The 27322-nt window shown below is 34.7% G+C and overlaps 2 protein-coding genes and 1 pseudogene across 2 annotated transcripts; 2 read left to right on the forward strand and 1 right to left on the reverse strand.

Moving 5' to 3' along the window:
* Nucleotides 1–4908: 4908 nt before the first annotated feature.
* Nucleotides 4909–5847, forward strand: LOC129010230 (olfactory receptor 6C75). Its single transcript, XM_054444219.1, has one exon. The coding sequence runs from the start codon at nucleotides 4909–4911 to the stop codon at nucleotides 5845–5847; it is 939 nt and encodes a 312-aa protein (XP_054300194.1).
* A 10052-nt stretch (nucleotides 5848–15899) lies between these two features.
* Nucleotides 15900–16839, reverse strand: LOC129010561 (olfactory receptor 6C74-like; annotated as a pseudogene).
* An 8563-nt stretch (nucleotides 16840–25402) lies between these two features.
* Nucleotides 25403–26332, forward strand: LOC129010209 (olfactory receptor 6C76-like). The gene has a single exon (XM_054444166.1). It carries the CDS (start codon nucleotides 25403–25405, stop codon nucleotides 26330–26332), a length of 930 nt encoding a protein of 309 aa, XP_054300141.1.
* The last annotated feature ends 990 nt before the right edge of the window (nucleotides 26333–27322 follow it).

The raw sequence follows: 27322 nt of genomic DNA on the forward strand, positions 1-27322 counted from the left end.
AACTGGATCCCTTCCTCACACATTATACCAAAATTAACTCAAGATGAATTAAAGACTTAAATGTTAGACCTAAAACCATAAAAACCCTAGAAGAAAACCTAGGCAATACTATTCAGAACATAGGCATGGGCATAGACTTCATGACTTAAAACACCAAAAGCAATGATAACAAAAGCCAAAATAGACAAGGGGAATCCAATGAAACTAAGAGCTTCTGCACAGAAAAAACAACAACAACAACAACAACTAACATCAGAGTGAACAGGCAACCTACAGAATGGGAGAAAATTTTTGCAATCTATCCATCTGACAAAGGGCTAATATCCAGAATCTAAAAAGAACTTAAACAAATTTACCAGAAATAAACAAACAACCATATCAAAAGATGGGCAAAGGATCTGAACAGACACTTCTCAAAAGGAGACATTTATGCAGCCAACAAACATATGACAAAAAATCTCATTATCATTGGTCATTAGAGAAATGCAAGTCAAAACCACAATGAGATACCATCTCACACCAGTTAGAATGGCGATCATTAAAAAGTCAGGAAACAACAGATGCTGCAGAGGATGTGGAGAAATAGGAATGCTCTTACACCGTCGGTGGGAGTGTAAACTAGTTCAACCATTGTGGAAGACAGTATGGTGATTCCTCAAGGATCTAGAACCAGAAATACCATTTGACCCAGCAATCCCATTACTGGGTATATATCCAGAGGATTATAAATCATTCTACTATAAAGACATATGAACATGTATGTTTATTGCGGAACTGTTCACAATAGCAAAGACTTGGAACCAACCCAAATGTCCATCAATGATAGACTGGATAAAGAAAATGTGGTACATAGACACCATGGAATACTATGCAGCCATTAAAAAGGATGAGTTCATATTCTTTGCAGGGACGTGGATGAAGCTGGAAACTATCATTCTCAGCAAACTAACACAGAAACAGAAAAACAAACACCACATGTTCTCACTCATAAGTGGGAGCTGAACAATGAGAACACATGGACACAGGGAGAGGAACATCACACAGCAGGGCCTGTCAGGGGGTGTGGGGCTAGGGAAGGGATAGCATTAGTAGAAATACCTAATGTAGATGACAGGTTGATGGGTGCAGCAAACCACCATGGCATGTGTATACCTATGTAAAAAACCTGCATGTTCTGCACATGTACCCTGAACTTAAAGTATACTTTAAAAAAAGACAGAAAAAAAGTGGGCAAAAGACAAAACATTTTATTTTTTAACTGATAAATAAAATTGTACATATTTATAGGTTACATAGTGATGGTTTGATACATATAATGTGTAGTGATAAGATCAGAGTAGTTAGAAAATTTGTCATCTCAGGCATTTATAATTTCTTTATGTTGGGAACACTTGTTTATTCATCTTTTAGAGACTAGGTCTCACTCTGTTACCCAGGCTGGAGGGCAGTGGCGTGATCACAGCTCACTGTAACCTTGAACTCCTGGGCTCAGGAAGTCCTTCTGCCTCAGCTGCCTGCGTAGCTGGAACTACAGGTGTGTACCACCACACCTGGCTAATTTTTTTAAAAAATGTTTTTAGAGACAGGGTCTCACAATATTGCTCAGACCGGTCTAAAACTCCTGGCCTCAAGGAATCCTCCTGCCTCTGCCTGCTGAGTTTCTGGGATTACAGGTGCAAACCACCATACCTGACTGCATTGGAAACATTCAGTATCCTCTTTCTAGCTATTTGAAACTGTATAGTGTATTATTATTAACTATAGCCATCCTACCATAGTATAGAACACGAGAGCTTATTCCTCTTACCTAGCTGTAATTTTCTTGAGATATGAAAGTCCAGGGGAAGCAGCAGTGACCTATCCCCTGAAACAGAGGCAATGGGTAATACCAGAAGCAGCAGCTCCTGTGAGAACAGGTTCAAGATATCCTCTGACAGGACAGTAATGGACATAACCTCTGGACAAGGAGCACAGCAGGAAGAACTCAAAGGACCTGTGAGGATGCATGAAGTTAGCACCTCAAGGAAATTCATAAGTTACCCAAGGACATTAAAAGAGAGTACATTCCTATCTAGGGACATGGACATTTGAAGTCTTTAAGTATTTTTTTAATGAAGGTGCAACCTTATTTTATACTTACAAAAAAAATGTAGAAGTTTCACACTTTTCTACAAGAAGTAAAAATTATGCTAAGAGCTGTCTTTATCATCTCTGCATTTCACAACCTAAGGCTGAGCCCAACACATTACAAGCTTTAAAAGGTAAATATTGAATGAATAAATGGTAGTGATTATAATCACAATCTGGTTTTCTATGTTATCGTCAATGGAAAAATTTAAAACCTTAAACACAAGTCTGACATCTTTTATGATGTGGAATAATGGAGACCACTGGCCAATTCTAAAACATGAGAATGAATTCTTAACATTTCCCTAAAATAGAGAATCAACTCATTCACAGTTTAGTAGTTTACCATTTAAAGACTACGAATCTTTTTTACTTCATTATTTATTTTCTTCTATTACTGCAGTTTTAGATTATTATAAAAATGTAAATTCTTCTATATATTTTTCTGCTGTAATTTCAGGCTTCTGTATCACCTAAATATTTCATTCCAAATTGTATACCAATTTGGACTATTATTTAGTGGTTGGTGTCATGAGAGCACCAATCTTCATGGTACCTTTTATTTGTTCATTTAACTAATCCCCCTGAGTCCGTTGTAAATACAGTAGATAAAATCATGGCTAGCCTGAATAACATTGCTTCTGCACAGAAGATCATTTCTTCTTACCTGTCAAGCTTGGAAAGCCACTACATTAGCCTTCATTTCAACTAAAATTTATATCAAGATAATACTTTTTAAAGCAGCGATAGGTAGGATATCCTGAGACCTCAGATCCTTGGTGAAATTTGGGTTGATGTATAAAAATGTATTTATGTATGCCCTTCTTGTAAACGTTATAGAGAAGCTCTTGAGATTGTTATTATCAATATTTTGGATATTTTGTTACAAGACGATAGAGGAAAAACAGATTGCAAAAGCTCTTGAAAAATCCAAAAGCATTTATGTTTAAGCAATGAATAAACCTTTTGAAATAAGATACACTAAACCATTCATATTTACCATAAAAGTATGTTTTTTCGGGAATATAATTTTTGCTTTAATAGCTTATATGTTTTATATAAATTCAGTTATTCACATTATATATAAGTAAAATTAAACCACACAATTTAAATGAAATATATAAAGAAAAGATAATGTAAAGAATGTGATATCTTCTGTCCACTAAACACTTCTATATACCATTATCAGGGACATGTCTCTGGATGACTGAGTTGTCTTTACAATTCAGTCAATTATAAAAAGAAGATTATAAAAATTTGAATGAGAGTGGAGAAAGAGATGCTTTCTTTTTTTCTTTTCTTTTGAATAAGCATCTCTTTCTCCACCTTCATTCAAAAGAAAAAGAACAAAACAGATGAAGAGAAAAATAACAACAAAAAATTTTCAGACTACCATAGTATGCTGGCTATGAATTCTCACGAGCTTCATTTGAAAATGCCTTAATCTCAGAAGTTTTAATTTCTTTTTTCTTGTTTTCAGGGAATATACTGAAACATTTAGAAGACAGAGATTTATTCTGAAATATATAAAAATATAATGAAGGAAATACAGAAATTATTTATTTATAAGGTAACAACAGAATTTTTAAAATGTATTTGGTATCTATGTACTACAAAACCATTTTTCTCTATAAGCAAAAAGCAACAATGAGGTTTTTTTAAGTCCTTTTTTTTTCCCCCCGAGACGGAGTCTCCCTCTATTGCCCAGGCTGGAGTGTAGTGGCACAGTCTTGGCTCACTGCAATCTCCGCCTCCTGGGTTCAAGCAATTCTCCTGCCTCAGCCTCTGGAGTAGCTGGGACTACAGGCGCGCGTCACCATATCCGGCTAATTTTTTTGTATTTTTAGTAGAGACGGGGTTTCACCATATTGGCCAGGCTGTTCTCGAACTCCTGACCTCAGGTGATCCATCTGCCTCAGCCTCCCAAAGTGCTGGAATTACAGGCATGAGTCATTGCATCCTGCCTAAAGTTAATTTTTTTACATTTAGTTTCTTTTCCTTTTTTTTTTTTTTTTTTTTTGAGACGGAATTTCACTCTTGTTGCCCAGGCTGGAGTGCAATGATGCAATCTCAGCTCACTGCAACCTCCACCTCCCAGGTTCAAGCAATTCTCCTGCCTCAGCCTCCCAAGTAGCTGGGATTACAAGCCCCTGCCACCACACCCTGCTAATTTTTTGTATTTTTAGTAGAGACAGCTTCACTATGTTGGCCAGGCTGGTCTCGAACTCCTGATCTCAGGTGATCCATCTGCCTCAGCCTCCAAAAGTGCTGGGATTACAAGCATGAGCCACTGCACCCAACCTACAGTTAGTTTCATTGTGTATATTTAAGGTATATAACATAATCTTTCTATATGTGTATATATAGAGAAAGGATTACTATGTCCAAGCAAAACTATTCTATCCATCACATCCCATAGTTATCTTCTTATACATTATTAACTGCAGCCTTTGTGCTATACATTAGCTCTCTAGATTTATTCGTCATACATAACTACAAATTTAAACCCTTTGAAGATATTGAATATATACATATGTATTAAATAGATAGATGCATCAGTGGATAGCTAGACACAATGGAATGTTATCCAGCCTCATAAAAGAAGGAGATACTGCCACACTGCCATTTGTGACATCACAGATGAACCTGGAAGGCATTATGGTCAATGGAAAGAGCCAGACAGAAAAAAAATACTAATTTTATTTACTGGTGTCATAGCTTTCTGGTTTCTTCACCTATTTTACAGCAAAAATACAGAATACTTTTCTAAAGAAAAAAATAATGAGAAATTCCACAGTAGTAACAGACTTTATTCTTCTTAGATTGACAAGTGACCCACAGTGGCAGGTTGTACTTTTCATATTTCTTCTTGTTACCTACGTGTTAAGTGTGACTGGGAACCTGATCATTATCACTCTCACCCTTTCAGATCCCCATCTGCAGACTCCCATGTATTTCTTCCTTCAGAACTTCTCATTCCTGGAAATTTCATTCATGTCTGTCTGCATTCCCAGATTCCTTGTCACCATTGTGACAGGAGACAGAACCATTTCTTATAATGGGTGTGTGGCTCAGCTATTTTTTTTCATCTTCTTGGGGGTGACAGAATTTTACCTTCTGGCTGCCATGTCCTGTGACCGCTGCGTGGCCATCTGCAAACCTCTTCATTACACAATCATCATGAGCACCAGAGTGTGTACCCTTCTTGTCTTTAGCTCCTGGCTTGCAGGGTTTCTGATCATCTTTCCACCAGTAATGCTTCTGCTGCAGTTGGATTTCTGTGCCTCCAATGTAATTGATCATTTTATCTGTGACTCTTCTCCAATGCTGCAGCTCTCTTGCACAAACACTCACTTTCTAGAACTCATGGCATTTTTTTTAGCTGTGGTAACATTGATGGTCACCTTGACATTAGTTGTTCTCTCCTACACAAACATCATCTGGACGATTCTGAAAATTTCTTCTATGAGTCAAAGGAAAAAAGCCTTTTCCACTTGCTCCTCCCATATGATAGTTGTCTCCATCTCTTACGGTAGCTGCATCTTCGTGTACATTAAGACTTCTGCCAGAGAAAGGGTGACTTTAAGCAAAGGAGTAGCTGTGCTCAATACCTCAGTGGCTCCTCTCTTGAATCCCTTCATATACACACTGAGAAATCAGCAAGTGAAGCAAGCCTTCAAGAGCATGGTCCAGAAGATGATCTTTTCTTTAAATAAATGAATGTGATTATGTAAAAAATGTACCCCCAAAGGCAAAGCCGAATGAAAAACTCTCTACCCTTCTCTACATAAACTCTTTCTAAACACCTTATTTCACACTTTTAGTTAGACATAGTTACATATCATCAACACTTCTTAATGAAATTAGCCTAAAAACCAAGATTTAACTCTTCTAAACTATATAGAAAGTGTTCAATCTCTCACCTATGTAACCAAATTTTAGGTAAATTAATAATCACTATTGTTTATTATATAAAGGCAAAATAGATTCTTAATTCATGCATAAAATAGAGGTAGCTATAAATTAAAAACTTACTAAAACCACATTCAACTATGAAATTAATTTTATATGAAATGTTTAAACTATGTATCTTAATTAATATATCTAAAATTTTTTCTTCAATGTCACCAGGAAAAACATGTTATAAAACTAAAAGCATCATTAAAATGTCTCCTTGTATTTGTCAATAAACTGTAGTTAAAATGTGTGTAAACATTAAATAAAAGTGTAAGACAAATGTGCAGAGATATTATCTCTGTTGTTTGAATTAAGGCTATATTACTTTTTGTCTTAGCTTTCCTAGAAAAAAAGAGCAAAGCATAATCAAAGAGTTGATATTATTTATCTTATATTTTCCTTTGATAATATTTCCTTAAAAATAGATTATTTAACAGAGAACTTTTCTGTTTCTGCCAATATTTTAAAAGAAAAACCATGATCTATAAAGACAATTCATATTTGTGTTCAGATTCCTTATATTGATACAAAATTGCCTTTCTACTGATATGATGAAGAAAATGACAAAGTAAGAGTCTACAATGGTGTGATACTGCCTTTTTATAAGGTATTTGGCAAATGATGACGTCAATTATTAATGTCTTGGTTTTTCCTTTTCTAGTAAACCTATAATATTTTATTTATCTTTCCATTGTCTCCTTCATAGGTTTCACTCCCCTCACCTATATCCAAGAAAATGACTTTTAGAGATATTTGAGAACTGTAAAAAATGTGTTCAAGCCCACTTCCTATAGTTAATGAGTCCCTCAACTCCCATGTATCATTAAGAAAATTGGTTGTTGAATCCAGCAGCACATCAAAAAGATAATTCACCATGATCAAGTGGGCTTTAAACCTGGATGCAAGGATGGTTCAACATACACAAATCAATAAATGTGATTCACCACATAAACAGAACTAAAAACAAAAACCATATGATCATCTCAATAGACACAGAAAAAACAGTCAATAAATCCAACATCCCTTTATGACAAAAACACTCAACAAACCACGCATTGAAGGAACATAGCCCAAAATAATAACAGCCGTCTATGACAGACCCACAGCCAATATCATAATAAATTAGCAAAAGTTGTACGCATTCTCCCTAAGAACTGGAACAAGACAAGGATGTCCCCTCTCAGCACTCCTATTCAACATAGTACTGGAAGCCCTAGCCAGAGCAATCAGGTGAGAGAGAAATGAAAGGCATCCAAATAGGAAAAGAGGAAGTCAAATTATCTCCGTTTACTGAAAATATAATCCTGTACCTAGAAAACTTTAAAGGTTCCTCCAAAAGACTCCTAGACCTGATAAACTACTTGAGTAAAGTTTCAGAATATAAAATCAGCATAGAAAAATCAGTAGCATTTCTATACACCAATAACATTCAAGCTGAGAACCAAATAAAAAACACAATCTTGGCTGGGTGTGGTGGTTCATGCCTGAAATCTCAGCACTTTGGGAGGCCAAGCGGGGAGGATTGCTTGGGCCACAAGTTTAAGACCAGCCTTGGCAACATGGTGAGACTCTGTCTACACAAAAAAATTTAAAAATTAGCTAAACATGGTAGCATACACCTGTGGTCCCAGCTACTCAAGAAGATGAGGTGGGAGAATTGCTTGGACCTTGGAGGTTGAGGCTGCAGTGAGCTCTCATCATGTCACTGCACTCCACCCTGGACAACAGAGTGAGACCCTGTCTCAAAAAAATAAATAAATAAAAGTTGTCCAAACATGGTGGCTCACGCCTGTAATCCCAGCACTTTGAGAGGCTGAGGCTGGTGGATCACTTGAGGCCAGGAGTTCAAGACCAGCCTGGACAATATAGCAAGACCCTATCTCTACTTAAAAATAAAAATAAAAATACAAGATGCCTGTAATTCCAGCACTTTGGGAGGCCAAGGCAGGCAAATTACTTGAGTACAAGAGTTCAGGACAAGTCTGAGCAACATGGTGAAACCCCAATCTCTACAAAAAATACAAAAATTAGCTGGGCTTGCTGGCATGCACCTGCAGTCCCAGCTACTTAAGAAGCTGAGGTGGAAGAATCGCTTGAGTACAGGAGATGGAGGCTACAGTGAGCCAAGATTGCACCACTGCACTCCAGCCTGGGTGATAGAGAGAAACTCTATCTCTATAAAATAAAACAAAATTAAAAAGTTATTTTAAAATTTCTAAAACAAGAAGAGAAAATTGGCTGTCTTGGGACAATAGCTATGAATCTGACTAGATACAGGATAAATGGATTTTAGTTTGATTCCTTGATTTTCAGCTTTGTCTGATAATACAGGTGAATGTAAAGAGCTCTACAGGTTTTTTAAGTCCATGACAAATACTTTCTTTTATAGATGTGAGCGTCCTTCAGCACTTGTCTATTTCTTACCATTGTGTTTTATGGAATGGCATACTTTTTTTAAAAAAACAGATTCTAATATAATATCATCACAAAATGAAAATTACATGATAATTACATAATTATTTCATTATGAATTCTTTATTGTGGCAATTTGTAAAGAAGTGAGACATTGTAAGTTTGCTTTTATTAAGATTACAACAAGTAAGAAGAAATGCAAAAGTGAAAATCAGGAGTGTGGAAACAACATACAAACGTTAACTAAGTGAAGATAAAGTATATATACATATATAACTACATGATAGATAGATAAAGAGAGAGAGGGAAAGAGAGGGAAAGAAGAAGAAAAACTGGAAAATTAGAGAGTAAGGGAAAGTAGATTTTCTTAATCAACAAAAACTTATCTGAAGAAGTTGACTCTAATGTTCAATAAATGTAAACCCGTGAAAATCACTATGAATCTTTCCTTATGTAGTATTATTATGCTGTAAGGTGAAATATTATTCACTATTATTTATTATTTATTTTTATATAAATATTATTTTATACATAAAATAGGTCAGGTATTTAGAGGTTTTTGATTAAAAGTTTATACTCGTATTTAATGTTCATATTGTACTATTTCAAAAAATACTTTTATTTTAACAATGTGAAAAATTACATTTGTATAATGCTCACAGAAAATATATCTGGGTCATAACCAGTTTTAAATTACATGGCAATTATTGTCACTTTATTTTTTTGAAGTTATAGAGATCATAAATAATTATTAAATTTCATTGGTAAAAAATCATCTTGGAAATTGATTCTAGCAAATAAATGGTTGTTAAGAATGAAAATGTCAATGTTACTGTAATTTGGAACTTCATTAATTCATATTCTCTTGGAATATTACTCAAGTCTTAAATATTAAAAATGCTCTCAACAGAGTAATAATCATTCATAAACCACTGATTCTCTTGGGATCATAATAACAGGTAATTATTGATAAATAAAAATGTTATAATCATTAACCATAAAAGTGATCATAAAATCTAAGTAAAATCATGCAATCAGACAATTTTAGTAAATGCTTTATTTTAGTATATATATATATATATATACACACTCAGAAGGAAAGGTAAATTAAATTAATAGATAATTAGGATAGAAAAACAGGACACCAGTAATGTTTTATCTTGCATGACATTTCTGTCTTGATTTTAATTTGAATTTAATCAAGTACAGATGCTTGTATTTAGTTAAATTTCTTTAAGTAAGACTAGAGTAAATGTCTTAACATTTTTCTGATATTCCACATAATCATATTTTTATAAAAGACAAACCACATTTATCATTTGTTCAAAAACAATGTTATAACTCAGGAATGGTGGTGGTATTTTCGACTTGTTTGAAACTACTTTCTATATTATCTCTATGCCTTCATAAAAATTCAGTTATTTTCTTTGTGTCTAATTCACAAGATGCTAAGTGAAACCTTTAAATAGTCATTCAATAATTCTACCTTCAATCCCTCCTGAAATTGAAATCATTAATACAGATCACTCTATAAAAAGATAGATAGAAATAGGTAAAAAGACAGGGGAGGAATTGCCTCGGAGCACAGAAAGGTTATCAATTTTGCCATCAGTAAGGATTTTAGTTTGATATACAAATGAGATTATTAACAATTTAAAATAGTGTAGAGAAAATTGGACAAAGCAGTCTGTTTACTCTCTTTCTATGGCCAAAAATACTAATAGGCAAAGCTCCACATGAAAAGGGTTACTATCAAGAATGATGTATTATTTAGGAATCAGGTAAATAAATTTATAGCACATTCAATTACTTAAATTTCCCTCGTGTTATTTTTATAAGACATATTATTAAAAAGCATTAGATATATTTTTATTTTTGTTTTTTATTTATTTTTAAATTGACATAAAATTGTGCACATTTATTGTATAACATTATGTTTTGAAGTATACATACTTGTGAGATGTCTAACTCTAGTTAATTAACATATTCATTACCTCACATAGTTATTTTTTGTGGTGAGAACACTTTACATACACTCTCTTAGCACTTTTCAAGAAGACAACATATTGTTATTAACTGGAGTTGCCATGTCATACAACAGATTTCTTGAACTTATTCCTTCTTTTTGACCAACAACTACCCATCCAATCCAACTACTCCCAACCCCAACTACCCTAGATGCTGGTAACCACCATTCTGCTCTCTCCTTCTAGAGACCATTCTGGCCAGCATGGTGAAACACCATCTCTACTGAAACTGCAAAAATTAGCTGGTCATGGTGGCGATGGCAGGCACCTGCAGTCCCAGCTACTTGTCAGGCTGAGGCAGGAGAATCGCTTGAACCCAGGAGGTGGAGGTTGCAGTGAGCCGAGATTATGCCATTGCACTCCAGCCTGGGTTACAAGAGTGAAACTCCATCTCAAAAAAAAAAAAAAAAAATCTCATGTACTCCATAATTATATATCCCTACTATGTACCCACAAAAATTAAAAATTAAAAAAGAACTAATGAGGTTGAAGACAGGCTATTTGAAAATACACAGTTAGAAGAGAAAAGAGAATAAAAAGCAATGAAGCATGTCTACAAGATCTAGAAAATAACATCAAGAAGCCAAATCTAAGAGTTATGTTTTTTGACTTTTTAATAATAGTCATTCTGACTGGTGTGAGATGTTGTCTTATTATGGTTTTGGTTTGCAAGAAACTTATTTTTTCACAGTTCTGAAGGGTAGCAATCTGAAATCAAGGTGACAGCAGGGTCGTGCTTCTGAAGGCTCTAGGGAAAAATCCTTCATTCCCTTTTCTAGCTTTTGGTAGTAGAAAACAATTCTTGGCATTCCTTGGCTTGTAGCTCCATCACTATAATTTCTGCCTCCTTCTTCACATGTCTTTTCTCTGTGTGTCCATGTGTCGTCTTCTAAGGATACCAATCATACTGGAGGGATACCATTAAGGAGAAATACCTAATGTAGATGATGGGTTGATGGGTGCAGCAAATCACCATGGCACATGAATACCTATGTAACAAACCTCCACTTTCTGCACATGTATCCCTAAATTTAAAGAATAATAAAAAAAAGAAAGATACTACAAAACTTCATTCTTTGTCCCCACGTTCAGGGGATAAGTTGTTTTATTTTGTTTTGTTTTGTTTTGTTTTGTTTTTTAGTTAACAGCTGTTTTTTCTCCCTCAATAGGTTCTGATACTAGAAATAAAGTGATATTTGAGTATATTATGATGTATCTCTTAAAGTATAAAAGAAATGCATGTTGTGTGGTGAGCAGTGGTGGTGATTTATTGGATTTTCACAGATATAATACACACATACACAAATTTTTGGGGGAAAATATTTGTCATACACCCTGTTGATAATTCTGGTTTTTTAATTGATTCTTTTAGTTCAGAAGATCAAATGAATAAACAGAGAGGATACTGGAATATCTCGCATGCACAAAACAATGATAATGGGAGTTATATACAATACTCTGCCTTTAGAGATTTGGCTGTAACAAAACAAAGTTTGAAATATAAAAGAAAAACGTAATATAAAACCTATAAAAAAAGAGAAGAAAGAAAATATGTGGAAAACAATTGTCATTCAATACACTCAAAAAACAAGAAAGAAAGAGGAAGGAAGGAGGGAAGGAAGGAAGAAGGGAAGGAGGGAAGCAGGGAGGGAGGGAGGGAGGAAGGAAGGAAAGATCAATCTTCAGTAGGCCAGCTCAAAATGTAAAGCCTACCTGTCTCCTGATTAAAGTCAAATTCTGGAGTATCACGTTTTATTATTTCATTTTCATTCTATTTCTGTATTTTGGGGTTTTTTGTTTGTTTGTTTGTTTGTTTGAGACCAAGTCTCACTCTCTCGCCCAGTCTGGAGTCCAGTGGCATTAATTTGGCTCACTGCAACCTCCACCTCCTAGCAAGTGATTCCCCTGCCTCAGCCTCCTGGGTTGCTAGGATTACAGGCATGTACCACCATGCCTGAGTAATTTTTGTATTTTTAGTAGAGACGGGGATTCACCAGTTTGGCCAGGCTGGTCTCGAACTCCTGACCTCAAGTGATCTACCTGCCTCAGCCTCCCAAAGTGCTGAGATTACAGGCATGAGCCACCGCGCATGGGCTATTTCACTCTATTTCTGACAACAGTTTTCCCTCATAAAAATATCAAATTTATCAGTAAAACAAATTTTAAACAAAAAACTTATACACAACACTCACACAATGAGAAAGCTATTTCTGAAAATTCACAAATCCACAAGAAAGTTTGAAAGATCACTTGGTAATTTCAATGCCATTTTTAAAATTATGTAGTCATTAGGCTGGGTGCGATGGCTCACACTTGTAATCCCAGCACTTTGGGAGGCCGAGGTGGGCAGATCACCTGAGGTCAGGAATTGGAGAACAGGTTGGCCAACATGGTGAAAGCCCATCTCTACTAAAAATACAAAAAAATTAGCCAGGCTAGTTGGCACAAACCTGTAATCCCAGCTACCCGGGAGGCTGAGGTAGGAGAATCACTTGAACCCAGGAGGCAGAGGTTGCAGCGAGCCAGGATTGAGCCACTGTACTCTAGCCTGGGGGACAGAGTGAGACCCTGTCTCAAAAAGAAAAAAAAAAATGTAGTTGTTATTTTAAAGTAAAATATAAAGTCATGCAAAAAAGCAATCAAGTTATGACGATAGTAGTAAAAGTAAAAGAAATCAAGGGTATAAGAAAGGCTTAAAAGAAAGATAAAATAACAAAGCTCTATAGACATATAAACTGATAAATTTATAATGGAAAGATAAGTCAAATCTATAAAAATTCATAAATCTGATGTTGCAGCAAATCAAAGCTGTGATTAGACCAAAAAACATTAAAATTCAGAGTATTTTTAAATGACCAAAAATAATTTAGTGGAAATGTGGGAAACAAATAACAAGAGACCAAAATGTAGAACTAACAAATTTCTAACCAAAATTTGTTAGAAAGAATAAATAGGATTTAGTATTTGATAGTACAACAGGGTGACTACAGTCAGTAATAATTTAATTGTACATTTTAAAATAACTAAAACAGTACAGTTGGATTGTTCATAATACAAAGGATAAATGCTTGAGGCTATGGATACCCCATTTACCCTGATATTATTATTACACATTGTATGCCTGTATTAACATATTTCATCCCACAAATGTATGCATGTACTATGTACCCACAAAAATTAGAAATTAAAATTTTTTAAAAACAATTATTTTTAAAAAATTAAAGATACAATCATTCTAGAGTTGGCATTTATTTATTTAACAAATATAATTTAACATCACTTTGTACCAGATAGTGTGGTAGGCCTTGAAAATAGTGTGTTGAACAAAATAGAGCCTCTACTTTAACTGAGCTTATATTCTACATGTGAAACAAATAATAAATAATTTTTATTAATATAAGCCATAAAGACAAATTAATACAGATGAGAGAATAATGAGGTTGCTCTATGAGAAATTAAATTTGAAAAGTAAAATGCCATGGTTTAGTCAGATGGTTTAATTATATATATATGCCCCCTTTTATTATTGTGTCCAAACACATAAACTCACATATACTGAATAAAAGTGTCTCTTAAGAGAAAGTGGGCTCTTAAGACTAGAAGAATATTAACAATCATTCAGAGCAGAACATTTGGAACACAAAGGAAGAATTGCAAAACAAGAAAAGGGCATGTGTAAAGACACACTAGTGAGAGAACACATAGCATGTTACAAGATATAAAACAGTTCTGTATGAGTTAAGGTATATATTTTAAAAATCTCAAACGTAAAATTTAGCTGTGTTCCTAGAGTTATACAGAGCCAATCTTCTCTGCCTCCCAGGATGGCTTTTTAAATATTTTAAAATAGCTGTTTTTTCTGGAGGTTTTTTTTTTCAGATTAATGCCAATTGATAAAAACTCAATATTCCCTGAAAATTGCTTCATAGGATTTGAATTTTTAAATCTAGATACAAATTTAAGATCTAACATTTACTTGCTGTGTGACACTGAGATAGTCTACCTAGGATCTTTCAGTTAGTTTTCAACACAAGCTTTCTTTCCTAAATGAAAAAGGCTCCTTTCACTTACACTAGCATAGAGATTTGGAGATTTTTTTTGTTTTTTGCATTTCTCTTTTTTGCATCTAGATAATATACTTTATTTTTCTTTTTTATTATACTTTAAGTTTGGGGATACATGTGCAGAATGTACAGGTTTGTTACATAGGTATACACGTGCCATGGTGGTTTGCTGCACCCATCAACCTGTCATCTACACTAGGTATTTCTTTTAATGCTATCCCTCCCCTAGCCCCCCACCCCCGACAGGCCCCAGTGTGATGGTCTCCTCTCTGTGTCCATGTGTTCTTATTGTTCAACTCCCACTTATTAGTGAGAACATGTGGTGTTTGGTTTTCTGTTCCTGTGTTAGTTTGCTGAGAATGATGGTTTCCAGCTTCATCCATGTCCCTGCAAAAGACATGAACTCATCCTTTTTATGGCTGCATAGTATTCCATGGTGTCTATATGCCACATTTTCTTTATCCAGTCTATCATTGATGGGCATTTGGGTTATATTATTAAGCCTGAAAATAAATACTCTTTTTTCTTTTGAGATGGAATTTTGCTCCTGTTGTGCAGGCTGGAGTGCAATGGCACCATCTCAGCTCACTGCAACCTCCGCCTCCTGGATTCAAGTGATTTTCCTGCCTCAGCCTCCCAAGTAGCTGGGATTACAGGCATGCACCACCACATTAGGCTAATTTTGTGTGTGTATGTGTGTGTGTGTATGTGTGTTTAGCAGAGACAGGGTTTCACCATGTTAGTCAGGCTGGTCCTGACCTCAGGTGATCCACCTGCCTCGGGCTCCCAAAGTGCTGGGATTACAGGCATGCACCACCGCACCTGGCCTAATAAATACTTGTATTTAAGTTCAGTATTATGTTTCTGGAAACATCACATACTTTAATAAAATGATAACATTATTTGGTTTTAAGAAGTAAATCTATCTTAGAGATTTATAAAATCAAATAAATCAGTATTGAAAGAGTTCACAAGTAATTTATATTCTGGGCACATTTATGCTAGAAAAACAGAGAGCTTTTAAATTTCCAAAACGAATTCATAGTGAAATATTTTTAGGGTGAGCAAAGTCAGATTATTAAGTTAAAAGAATGAAGTAATTCCAGCAACGCTTAAGAGAATGTCATGGATACAGAAAATACCATTGAAATGATAAAAAAAATTCAGGAATAGATAAAATGGCTCTTTATGGGTGACTTCAGTTACTGTCATAATATAAACATAAAATAAAAGGGTATGTCAAAAACCCAGCTGATTCAGGCTACAATTTTCAATAAGTTTGAGTGGCATTCTATTATAATACCCAAAACTATTATTTCAAAGTAGTAAGGATACACTTTTTTACTATATTCTTCAGGGCTTGTTTCACTTGCTTATTTCTTAAGGTATATATAAAAAGATTTAATACAGGTGCAACTGAAGTACTGAGTATTGCTACTCCCTTGTTTAAAGCTACCCCTTCTTCTGCAGAAGGATTAATATACATGAAAATACAGCTGCCATAAGAGATGGAAACAACAATCATATGGGAGGAACAGGTAGAAAAAGCTTTCTTCCTCTGCTGGACAGAAGAAACCTTCAGAATAGATTTTATGATATTTGCGTAGGAGTACATTACCAGGACCAGTGTAATCAGGAGTGTGACAGTGGCTAAAATAAAGCTTAACAGTTCTATGACCTGTGTGTCTGTGTAGGAGAGTTTCAGAACAGGAGAATAGTCACAGAAAAAGTGGTCAATAATATTGGCATCACAGAATTCCAATCTCAGGCCCATGGTAAATCCAGGAAAGATTGTTAACAAACCAGCCTACCAAGAGGCAACAGCCATCTGGTTGCAGACTCTGTTGCTCATAATGGTTGCATAATGCAGGGGTTTGCAGATGGCCACATAGCGGTCATAGGACATGGCAGCCAGCAGAAAAAACTCTGATACACCCAAAAAAAATGACAAAAAATAATTGTGTCACACAAGCATCATAGGAAATAGTTTTATCCACAGTCACTATGCTGACTAGGAATCTAGGGATGCAGACAGATGTCAACGAGATTTCTAAAACAGAAAAATTCTGAAGGAAGAAATACATGGGTGTTTTGAGGTGAGAATCCAGCAAGGTGAGCAGGATAATGATTAGATTTCCAATGACACTCGATAAATATGTTAAAAATAGAAAAAGGAAAATTACAGTTTGCCAGTGTAAATCATCTGTCAGTCCTAGAAGAATGAAGGATGTCACCATTGTATGGTTTCTCATGATTAAATTCCTTCTGAATTTCATCAGACCTGGAAAAAAATAAATAATATATGTTAAAAAGGCTTCACTGAGCATAGGTTTAAAAGTGATATGAAGAGCCAAGTAACTCATTTGAGAAGCGTACACTTTTTTTCCTTCTATGATTTTAACAATTTTGCCTAGCGGTCAGAACCCCAGAATCTCTTTTCAGATCTTTTTTATTTTGAGAAAGAATGGTTTTATTATTTCCTGTTATAAGTATATGTACATTTTTCTAGTTTAAAGTTTTGTCTAAAATACCAAAATGTAACTCCTACAATTTCACTCAATCCATAAGAAAACATCTTTCAGATTAGATTGGTTAATCCCCCGATTGTTAACATAATCTCAGGTTTTTTTCAGCTAGATATAGCTTTTCTGCACACTTCTACATCTTAAAGAGCTAATTAGAACTGAATTCTTGTAATTAATCTTTTTAAAATTGCTCTTTTCTGATCATATATTTCTGGCTAGTCTGCGTTGTTTGGTACAGCCAATGAAAACATTTTCAATGGAAAAAACATTCATGAATCTCAAAATTATGCAAATCTTGAAGTTAGCATGTAAATATGAAGGTAAAATTTTACATGGAATTTGAAATTTATTTACTCAATTGTTCAGTAAGCTTCAACTTCATAAGTAGCTTTATCAATGTAAAAAATATTTTATATTCAATACTGTTAAAGTAGTCAATCCTTTACTAAGTATGAAGGGATATATACATCCTAGTCAAATTTTTAATAAAGATAACTATAAATCATTGTTCATGATGCTATTCTAATAGACAAACTTAAAGACTCTTTTAAATACATATAGTGAACCTTTAATCAAGAGTTACATAAATATTTTCCTTATTTTTCTAATTCTGAATTTAATGGGTTTAAACTTATGGACACACATTCAGAATAACTTATGTAGCAATTGTGTACAAAAAACAACAAAATACTGAAAATACTTACTTTGCATAAATTTCACAAAGTTTTTGTTTGCTGAGGCATTGTGAAATTTTTCTTTTGTGTCATTAGCCAAAAATGTAATATTAAATGATTTTTCAAAAAAATATTTATTTCTTCCTAACCCATATTTTTTCTCTATTTTCTCACTCTCAACAGAGAGACCTGTTCACGCTAAAAGCCAGGGATATTTAAAAACATTTGTGGATCTTTCTCTTTGTCTCCCTCTCTTCCCTTCCTCCTTCCTTCTTTCCTTCCTTCCTTCCCTCCCTCCTTCCTTCTTTCTTTTCTTTTCCTCTCTCTCCAATCAGCTTACATGTGCCATTTCAAACACATTTTTCTGACTTTTCCTATAAATAAAATGAATAATGTCTGGATTCAGTCTAACTTAAAATCTGAAAATCTGATTTATTTATTAGAATCAAAATAGTATTTTTTTTTCAGTTTGTCTTTTAAGAACTCTGGTCACTACTTAGAGTTTCTCATTCTCTCTGGAATAAAAGAGGTTTTGTCTCCACAGTGCCATAGATTTATCTTTGTTCTTTAATAATGAGTATGTTTACTCAGAACTGATAAAGAGCTCTGGGGATTCTTTTGAAGAAGATACTAATTGGCTATTTTCTTCCTTAACTCTAAAAAGAAAAACAAAATCGCAAAGCTAATTAAAAGTCTTGTTATGGCATCTGTAGAAAAACCGGAAATGTTGATGTTAAAACGAAGTCTAATTCCTGTAGTGGGATTAAAAGATTGTATAAAGTACTTTAGGCTTTTCAAAGTGTCTGAACTAATACTGCTCCAAAGAAAGAAGAGACTGGAGCTTTTTCATTCTTTGTTCCAAAAGAAGAATCAATCTATCTAATGACATCTGTCTAATGACAACATTGTCTGTAACTTCTAATTCACTAAATCTTCACAAATTGACTCATATGCTTTTTTGAGTCAAATATACTTATTTCTTATTCTCTCTATACAACTTCATAGCATGAAATATGTATTATATACTAATATAACAACTAGGAAAACAATGGCATAATTAGAAAGTAATGAATAATAAAGAAGTCATTAATAAAACCCCTTTAGAAGAAAACGCATGTAGATTTTTGCCTACATGTCCCCTAAACCAAGGAGATGACTTACTAGGACATGAGATGTAATGTAAAATTATAGGAACATAAGAAGAGCAAATCTTTTATATTCATTCTTTATTAAGAAAACCAAATTAAAATTATAAAAATTGATGAAAGAACAAATTGAATTGGTAACCAAGAAGTTAGAGAGATTTTCTATAGATGGTAATATCAGTAACTGATTCAAATATATAGGAATGGTAAGGTATTTTCCTTGCAGAGGATTGGTTATGTTTTAGAAAATATCTAAAATGTAAGTATTAAATTAACAAGCAAAATGCTTCACTTTTTATGTATTAAATATATTCTCTTCACATGAACTTTGAAAACAGCAGAGGAAGATGGAATACTTATTAGAGTTCTATGAGGGAAGAAAATCTATTTTGAGGGATATGAAATAAAATAATTTTTAGATAATATGAATCTATTAAATCATGTATGATTGTGTAATTGATGAAGAAATATGTGAAAGATTATTGCTTTAATTTCTGGTGATGCTCCTGAAGTTTTTTTGCAGAAAGCAAGGTAGTCACTTTAGAAGAAAGCCAGAGGTGAAGCAGGGAGACATCTTACTTTTAAAGAAACAGATTACTGAAGAAACAGTGATGATTAGAGAGATTAAGATTCCAGAAAGAAAAAAAAAAAATCTTCAGAGATAACATCAATATACATACAGGTGTTTTATTTATTATTTTTTTACACTGGGATTTTTTTGTTATATATGACTTTTTGTCAGAAATGAGAATTTTGGCTTGACCCTGGTAGAGAGCTGCTTTCTCAGGTCAGATACATCAAGAAAATTATTGATAGTAGAGCAGAGTAAGAGTGAAAAAATGGAAAAATTGATGGATTTGGAACAAATGGCCAATTGTACCATTAAAGACCCTTGCTCAATTTTAAAGCTGTGTAGATTTGGAAGCTAAATACTTAAGCAGATCCAGCAGGTTTCTTCTCAAGATGTTTGCCAAATTTTGAGGATGAATAGAACAGAAGTTTGAAGAGATAATTTCTGCATTTCTAAAATGCCCAGACTCTTAGTGGTAGGAAGACATATATGTCACCTCCCACCCCAAGGTAATAACTGGAATCTTGAAAGAACCACACACTAGGTACTGAATTAAGCCAAAGGTACATTGAATCTATCTATATAAGTCCAGCTTCAGTTCAAAATCTAGCTTAATTCCAGTTCAGGTTAAGTTGTTCTCCAGAGAAGTCATTTTAGAGGCCTACCCCTAGGTCTGTTCCTTGCTGAGAAAAAGAATTCAGCGATATTTCTCCTATTTGCTTTTGAAAGAAGCGAAATATGGCTCTGTTCCGCCCGTCCCACAGGCAGCCAGACTTTAAGTTTATCTCCCTTGTTCCCTGAACATCACTGTGATCCTGTTCTTTTTTCAAGGTGCCCAGATTTCATATTGTTTAAACAATTTGTGCAGTTAATGCAATCATCACAGGGTCCTGAGGCGACTTTCATCCTCAGCTTACAAAGATGACGGGATTAAGAGATTAAAGTAAAGACAGGCATAGGAAATCACAAGAGTATTGATTGGGGAAGTGATAAGTGTCCATGAAATCTTCACAGTTTATGTTCAGAGACTGCAGTAAAGACAGGTGTAAGAAATTATGAAAGTATTAATTTGGGGAACTAATAAATGTCCATGAAATCGTCACAATTTATGTTTTTCTGCCATAGTTTCAGCCTGTCCCTCCGTTCAGGGTCCCTGACTTCCTGCAACACTCAAGGCAATAAAAAAATTCATAAAATAATTAAAATATTGAGATTGCAATAGATTTGAAATATATAGAGAGGGATCAATAAACTTAGTAGAATTAAACAATATACTATCTAAATTGAAGAATGCAGTAAATCACTTTAATAGCTAAAAGTATACATTTGAAGATAGGCATGAATAATAAATATCCAAAATAAAGAGAGAAAATAAGAACATGGAGAATAAGATACATGTGGAACCATGATCAAAAGTTCTAGTACATGTAATTTGGCATCCCAGAAGAAAGGGAGAAAGAATATAGGGGGGAGCAATATTCAAAACAATAATTGCAAAGAGTGTCCTAAAGTGCTAAAAGACATCAATCCAAAGATTCAAGAATCTCAGTGAACCCCAAGTGAAAAATCACATTCAGTGATATCTTCATTGGTACCCACTGAAAATCAATATAGACAAAATCATTGTGAGTTCAAAACCCTAGATATGAATTTTTGTATTTCTTCAGCTAGTAACTAAATGTACTTTTGCTAAAGTCTGAGCCAATGCCATAAGGGAAATATAATAACTAATAGAAGAATGATGCATAAATACCACATATGGTAGTCACTTCTGCTATTTATCAATATCCCTTTCTTCTCAATTAAGATTCAGAAAGGAAAGGGAAAATATCACCAGGGTAAATTTCACACAAGAAATATTTAATTCAGGTTGGAAAATGTGAAAGGGGGAAAAAAAAAGAAGGAACACTGAGGTCACCCAGAGATAAAAACTATCCCATGAAGGATGAGTTTTGAAAAAAAGGCAGTATAATGTATAACTTCTGAGGATAGATCATAAGGGGCATTGATACTTTTGCCTTGGTCTCTTGAATTATCTGTTCTGGGGAAAGAGCTGGATTTCCAGAACTCAGGATCTTAGAGTAGGCGCTAAATGGAATTGGTGCTCTTATGAGGCTGTAATACTGCATGGACTCCTTCAGTTGCTAGGAACTCCTTGCAAAGCCCCCACATATTTCATACTCCTGTCTCTGAAAAGGGGGCGCTGTCTGTTACTGCTTACACATCTGAAGGCCATGATGTAGCCAGTTCTTGGAATGAAGAAATAAGCTGATCCCTGGGGCTAATTGCCTCTATAAAGTCTACTGCCACTGTTAGGACCATCAGACAGATACTCAGACTCCTCCCCGCACACACACAAAAAGGGAAAAAATAAATTCTCTCACTTTCTCCCACTTCTGATTTTGCTGTAGTGCCTCTTATTCGCAGTGCATATTAGGAAATCTGATGGTGAAAGAGACTGTAGTTTGCAGTACTGATCCCTGATATTACAGAGCTAAATAATAAATGTTGGGTTTGGAGCTGAAAAATAATCAATAAAAATTACATTTTCTGACATTTAGTATTATTTCTTTATATCATTATTATAGATATGTCTATTTGACTATTTCAGGCCATGAAATGTAAGTAGAAATCCCGTGTCACTTATTAATGGCAGTATATAATGGCCTCTATGTTTATTTTCTACCTTATTTTCCTCCTGACTATTGTTGATTATGTTTAAATTAGATTAACTTGGGTCCTGAATGGAGCAAGATGTAGAATAGAGTCTTTAGCTGGCCTTCACTTGATATGTGTTGGGAATGAGAAATAATTTTGTTTTAAGCCATTGAATTTTTTTTACATAAACCAGTAACATAGTTGTTTACTATCATTATCAAGTATGCACTGTACATAATTGTATGTGCTATACTTTCATCCAACTGACAGTGCAATAGATTTGTTTATACCAGCATCACCATAAACACATGAGTAATGCATTGTGGTACAACATTACAGCGATGTTGCACCACATACAATGAATGTGGTTCAACAGTGATGATGGCGACATCCCTGGGTGACAGGAAAATTTCAGCTCCATTATAATATGGTTGGAACCATCATCATATATGCAGTCCATCATTGACATAGTTATGCAGTGCAGGACTTTTATACATACACACACACACACACACACACACACACACACAGTTATACTTATCTTAGCTATTGTATTTTTTAAAATATGTTTTTCTTTTTCTTTTCTTTTCTCTTTTTTTTTTTTTTTTTTTTTTTGAGACAGAAACTCACTCTGTTGTCCAGGCTAGAATGCAGTGGTGAGATCTTGGCTCACTGCAGCCTCCACCTTCTGGGTTCAAGCAATTTCCTTGCCTCAGCCACCTCAGTAGGTGGGATTGAAGGTGTGCACCATCATGCCCAGCTAAGTTTTGTATTTTCAGTAGAGACAATATTGACAATATAAAATTCAAAATAATTCTAATACTGTTATTTCCTCACTGCTGTTGTTTTCATTATAGACCTCTCTAACATTTAATGATTAAAAATAATAATTTCCAAAGGAAGCCTAATTAAAATTATTCAACATAACCTCAGTGTGCATTCATCACTACCGTCTCTCTCCAGAGACATTTTAACTCTGTTTTATGGCAACAGTCTTCTGTGAATATTTTGAAGAAGAAAGAAAAAAGCTGCTATAAACAGCCTGTGTTGGAGAGAATACTTTAAAAAAACAAGTTTTCCTGAGGGAAGGTGAGGAAAGGAAAAAAAATAATAACAGATCTTTTTTTTCACAAGAGTTACTCAGAGTCACTTAAAATATTATATTAGAAAGTTTTCCTAGTATCCAGGGTCAGGGCATTGTTATTGTCATGGAAATTTTGGGGAGAAAAAAGAGATACTGAATGCCTAGCCTTTGGAGAGTCCTTTTACGTTTCAAGGATGCTCCATCCCAACCATTTTCATTCATATGCCATGCAGCTCATCTTTTCCACTGGTGCTGTTTTTGGATTCTTTCTTGTGATTTGAACCCTCTCCTTCTGATGATCTAAGAACTTCACTTAATTAACAAGTAAAATATACAACTTCATCATCTCTGTTTACCAATTTCCCTGTAAGTATTGTCCTGATTCTAACAAGGATCCACATTTCTTTCCTTCCTTCCTTCCTTCCCTCCTTCCCTCCCTCCCTCCCTCCTTCCTTCCTTTCTTCCTTCCTTCCTTCCTCTTTTTGTTTTTGAGAGTCTCATTGATTGACACTCCAGGAAAGCTTGATCTTTCCTGGAGTGTCAGCAGAGTCTGCATCTGGTTTGGTCTGAATCCCTCTGCTGTAACCAGACCCAAACTGCCCATTTTGCTACTGCCCTTTTTCACTTCCACAGCCTCTAGCTTTACTACTAACAACAAACTAGTACCAGAGACACTGTTACTCAGTGAGTTTCAGACTTTCAGACTTTTGCCACTGATTGAGACACCCAGATTTTTCACCGTATTGTCAGCCTTTTCCTGGATCTCCAGCTGCAGGACCTTTTGGATACTTTACCATAGTCTGGTTGTAGCACCTCTTAACAGCAACTGGGCTATGTCACCTATCGGGTCCTCTCCCACTTCTGGAAGAGAAAGCAGAATTTTCAGCTGGACTTGTTCCTACATTATGTTCCATCCCACTGTGCATAACCTGGTTCATCTTTCCAAATTCCATCTCCTCATTATATAAGTATGTTATTATGTAAGAAAATTCAAGACAAAAACGAGTTGAGAAGCTTATGAAATGTTCCCAAAGTAAAGCATCAACCACTGATGCCAGTTAAAGTAAAGCCACATAGCATTTGGGTTTTAGCAGTTAAACTGCTACCACATGGAATTATATTATTGTAAGTGTATTTTCAATTACTTGCCTCATTTTTTGCATTTTTCTGATTAATTTACAACTTAGATGACTTAACTTTGGCTGTTAGAATATCTTCTATAGAATATCATTTAATTCAGAAAGAAAAAACTTCGGAAAGTTTTCAAAACTTTGAAAAATTCTGCTTGTATTTTAGGATTATAGAAATATTAGTTTGATGGTCCTGATTTATTTATAAATTATCGATTCTCTATATAGACAAGACTGAAATCAAATATCTTGAAATATTATGGAAAATAACTTCTAAAAATACTTCAAAATGTTTTATTTTCAGACAATCAGGGCATGTGATCTTTGGTATAGTATCTTAATAACCATAAAAGAATATTTTACATTTTAATGTTTTTTATGTTTCTAGTTTTCATGTACATACAATCAAATTTTTTTTTTCTTTTTGAGATAGAGTCTTGCTGTGTCACCCAGGCTGAAGTGCAGTGGTGCAATCTTGGTTCACTGCAACCTCCGTCTCCTGGGTTCAAGCAATTTTCCTGCCTCAGCCTCTCGAGTAGCTGGGATTACAGGCACCTACCACCACGACCAGCTAATTTTTATATTTTTACTAGAAACAGGGCTTCACCATGTTGACCAGGCTTGTCTCGAACTCCTGGCTGCAAGTGATCTGCCTGCCTCAGCCTTCCATAGTGCTGAGATTACAGGTGTGAGCCACCGTACATGGCCAATCAATTTTTTAAGAGAAAGTAAAACACATTTGGTAAGCATATTTTTCTTATACAGATGTATTTATTAAACCTATCAGGTAACACACTCAATATTAAATAGCCGGTGACCAACAAGGCAAGTACCAGACATAGATTTTTTTGTCATGGTTAATACATATGTTTATAATTCAGTATAACTTGGTTGGCTGATTTTTCTTTTGGTTTATTATAGGCCTTATATGTTTCCTAACCCAGCAGATGTGATAAAATGTAACCCTGAACTCACTAAATCATTGTTTCTTGTTTTCCTTTAGACTTGGTAGCAGTCAACAATAAGAAATGAAAAATTATACTTCTGTGAAACAGTTCATTCTTCTGGGATTAACAGATGACCCAAAGCTAAATGTTTTGATTTTTATATTTCTATTTTTTACATATATACTGAGTATAACTGGGAACCTGACAATTATTACTCTTACTCTGATAGACGTGCACCTCAAAATACCCATGTACTTTTTCCTTAGGAATTTCTCTTTTCTAGAAATCTCATTCACAACAGTTTGTATTCCTAGGTTTCTGGTCAGCATCATAACAGGGGATATGACCATTTCTTATAATTCTTGCATGGCCCAGGTGTTTTTCTTTATACTCCTTGGTTCAACAGAATTTTTCCTTTTGACTGCTATGTCCTATGACCGTTATGTTGCTATCTGTAAGCCACTGCACTACACAACAATAATGAACAGCAGAGTCTGCATCCAGCTTGTAATTAGCTCTTGGCTAGCTGGATTTCTCATTATCTTTCCACCTGTAATCATGGGGCTTCAACTGGATTTCTGTGACTCCAACATCATTGATCACTTTACCTGTGATTCCTCTCCTATGCTACTGATCTCCTGCACAGACACAGTGTTTCTAGAGTTCATGGGATTTTTCCTGGCCATATTCACTCTCATGGTAACCTTAACATTAGTGATTCTTTCCTATGTATTCATCCTTAAGACAATTCTGAGAATTCCTTCTGCTGAACAAAGGAAAAAGGCCTTTTCCACTTGTTCTTCACACATGATTGTTGTCTCCATTTCTTATGGAAGCTGCATTTTCATGTATGTCAAAACATCAGCAAAAGAAGGAGTGGCTTTGACCAAGGGTATAGCAGTGCTCAATACCTCTGTTGCCCCAGTGTTAAATCCTTTTATTTACTCCCTAAGGAACAAGCAGGTAAAACACTCCTTTCAGAACTTGATCAAAAAAATGTTTTTCAAATAAATTTTAGTCACAAAGAAATGTATAGCCTGAACTTGAAATGAAAACTTATCTGTAACATAATACTGACATTGTTCTATATCTCCATCCAATACCATTAATATATTCAACTATTTTTCCTTCAGGATTTATTCTTCTATCCCATTTTGACCTCACTTGGCTTGATAACCCATTTATATTTACATGCTGTGAACATTTAGGTACTGTTTTATTTGCTTTTTTGTTTGTTTGTTTTTTGTTGTTTGTTGTTTGTTTTTTGAGATGGAGGTTCACACTGTTGCTCGGGCTGGAGTGCAATGGTGCCATCTCGGCTCACTGCAACCTCTGCGTCTTGGATTCAAGTGATTCTCTTGCCTCAGCCTCCTGAGGAGCTGGGACTACAGGCTCCTGCCACCACGCCCAGCTAATTTTTTGTATTTTTAGTGGAGACAGGGTTTCACTATGTTGGCCAGGCTGCAGAATTTAGCTTTAAACAATCGTTGAAAGACTTTCCCTTTGATCCCAAGAAAAAAATTTTTTTAAAAAGTTACCATCATATTCTCACTCATAGGTGGGAATTGAACAATGAGAACACATGGACACAGGAAGGGGAACATCACACTCTGGGGACTGTTGTGGGGTGGGGGGAGGGGGGAGGGATAGCTTTAGGAGATATACCTAATGCTAAATGACGAGTTAATGGGTGCAGCACACCAGCATGGCACATGTATACATCTGTAACTAACCTGCACATTGTGCACATGTACCCTAAAACTTAAAGTATAATAATAATAAAATAAAATTTAAAAAAATAATAATAATAATCAGTAACCTAAAAAAAAAAAACTTACCATCAAGCAATTCTGAAAAATTATTTATCTCATTGCATTAGCACAATGTACTAAAATAAATTCTTCTGTGAGATAAAGTCTCCTACCTCTAGTATATTTATATTTCTCCTTTTATCTCCTTTGGTTTTTGCATTATAAATGTTTACATATGCTATTTGGTACA

The sequence above is a fragment of the Pongo pygmaeus genome, chromosome 10 (assembly GCF_028885625.2).
Source record: "Pongo pygmaeus isolate AG05252 chromosome 10, NHGRI_mPonPyg2-v2.0_pri, whole genome shotgun sequence".
NCBI lineage: Eukaryota > Metazoa > Chordata > Mammalia > Primates > Hominidae > Pongo > Pongo pygmaeus.

What these genes read in the sequence shown, in the direction of transcription:
- LOC129010230 (XM_054444219.1), top strand. Translation starts at nt 4,909, where the DNA reads ATGAGAAATTCCACAGTAGTAACAGACTTTATTCTTCTTAGATTGACA.
- LOC129010209 (XM_054444166.1), top strand. Translation starts at nt 25,403, where the DNA reads ATGAAAAATTATACTTCTGTGAAACAGTTCATTCTTCTGGGATTAACA.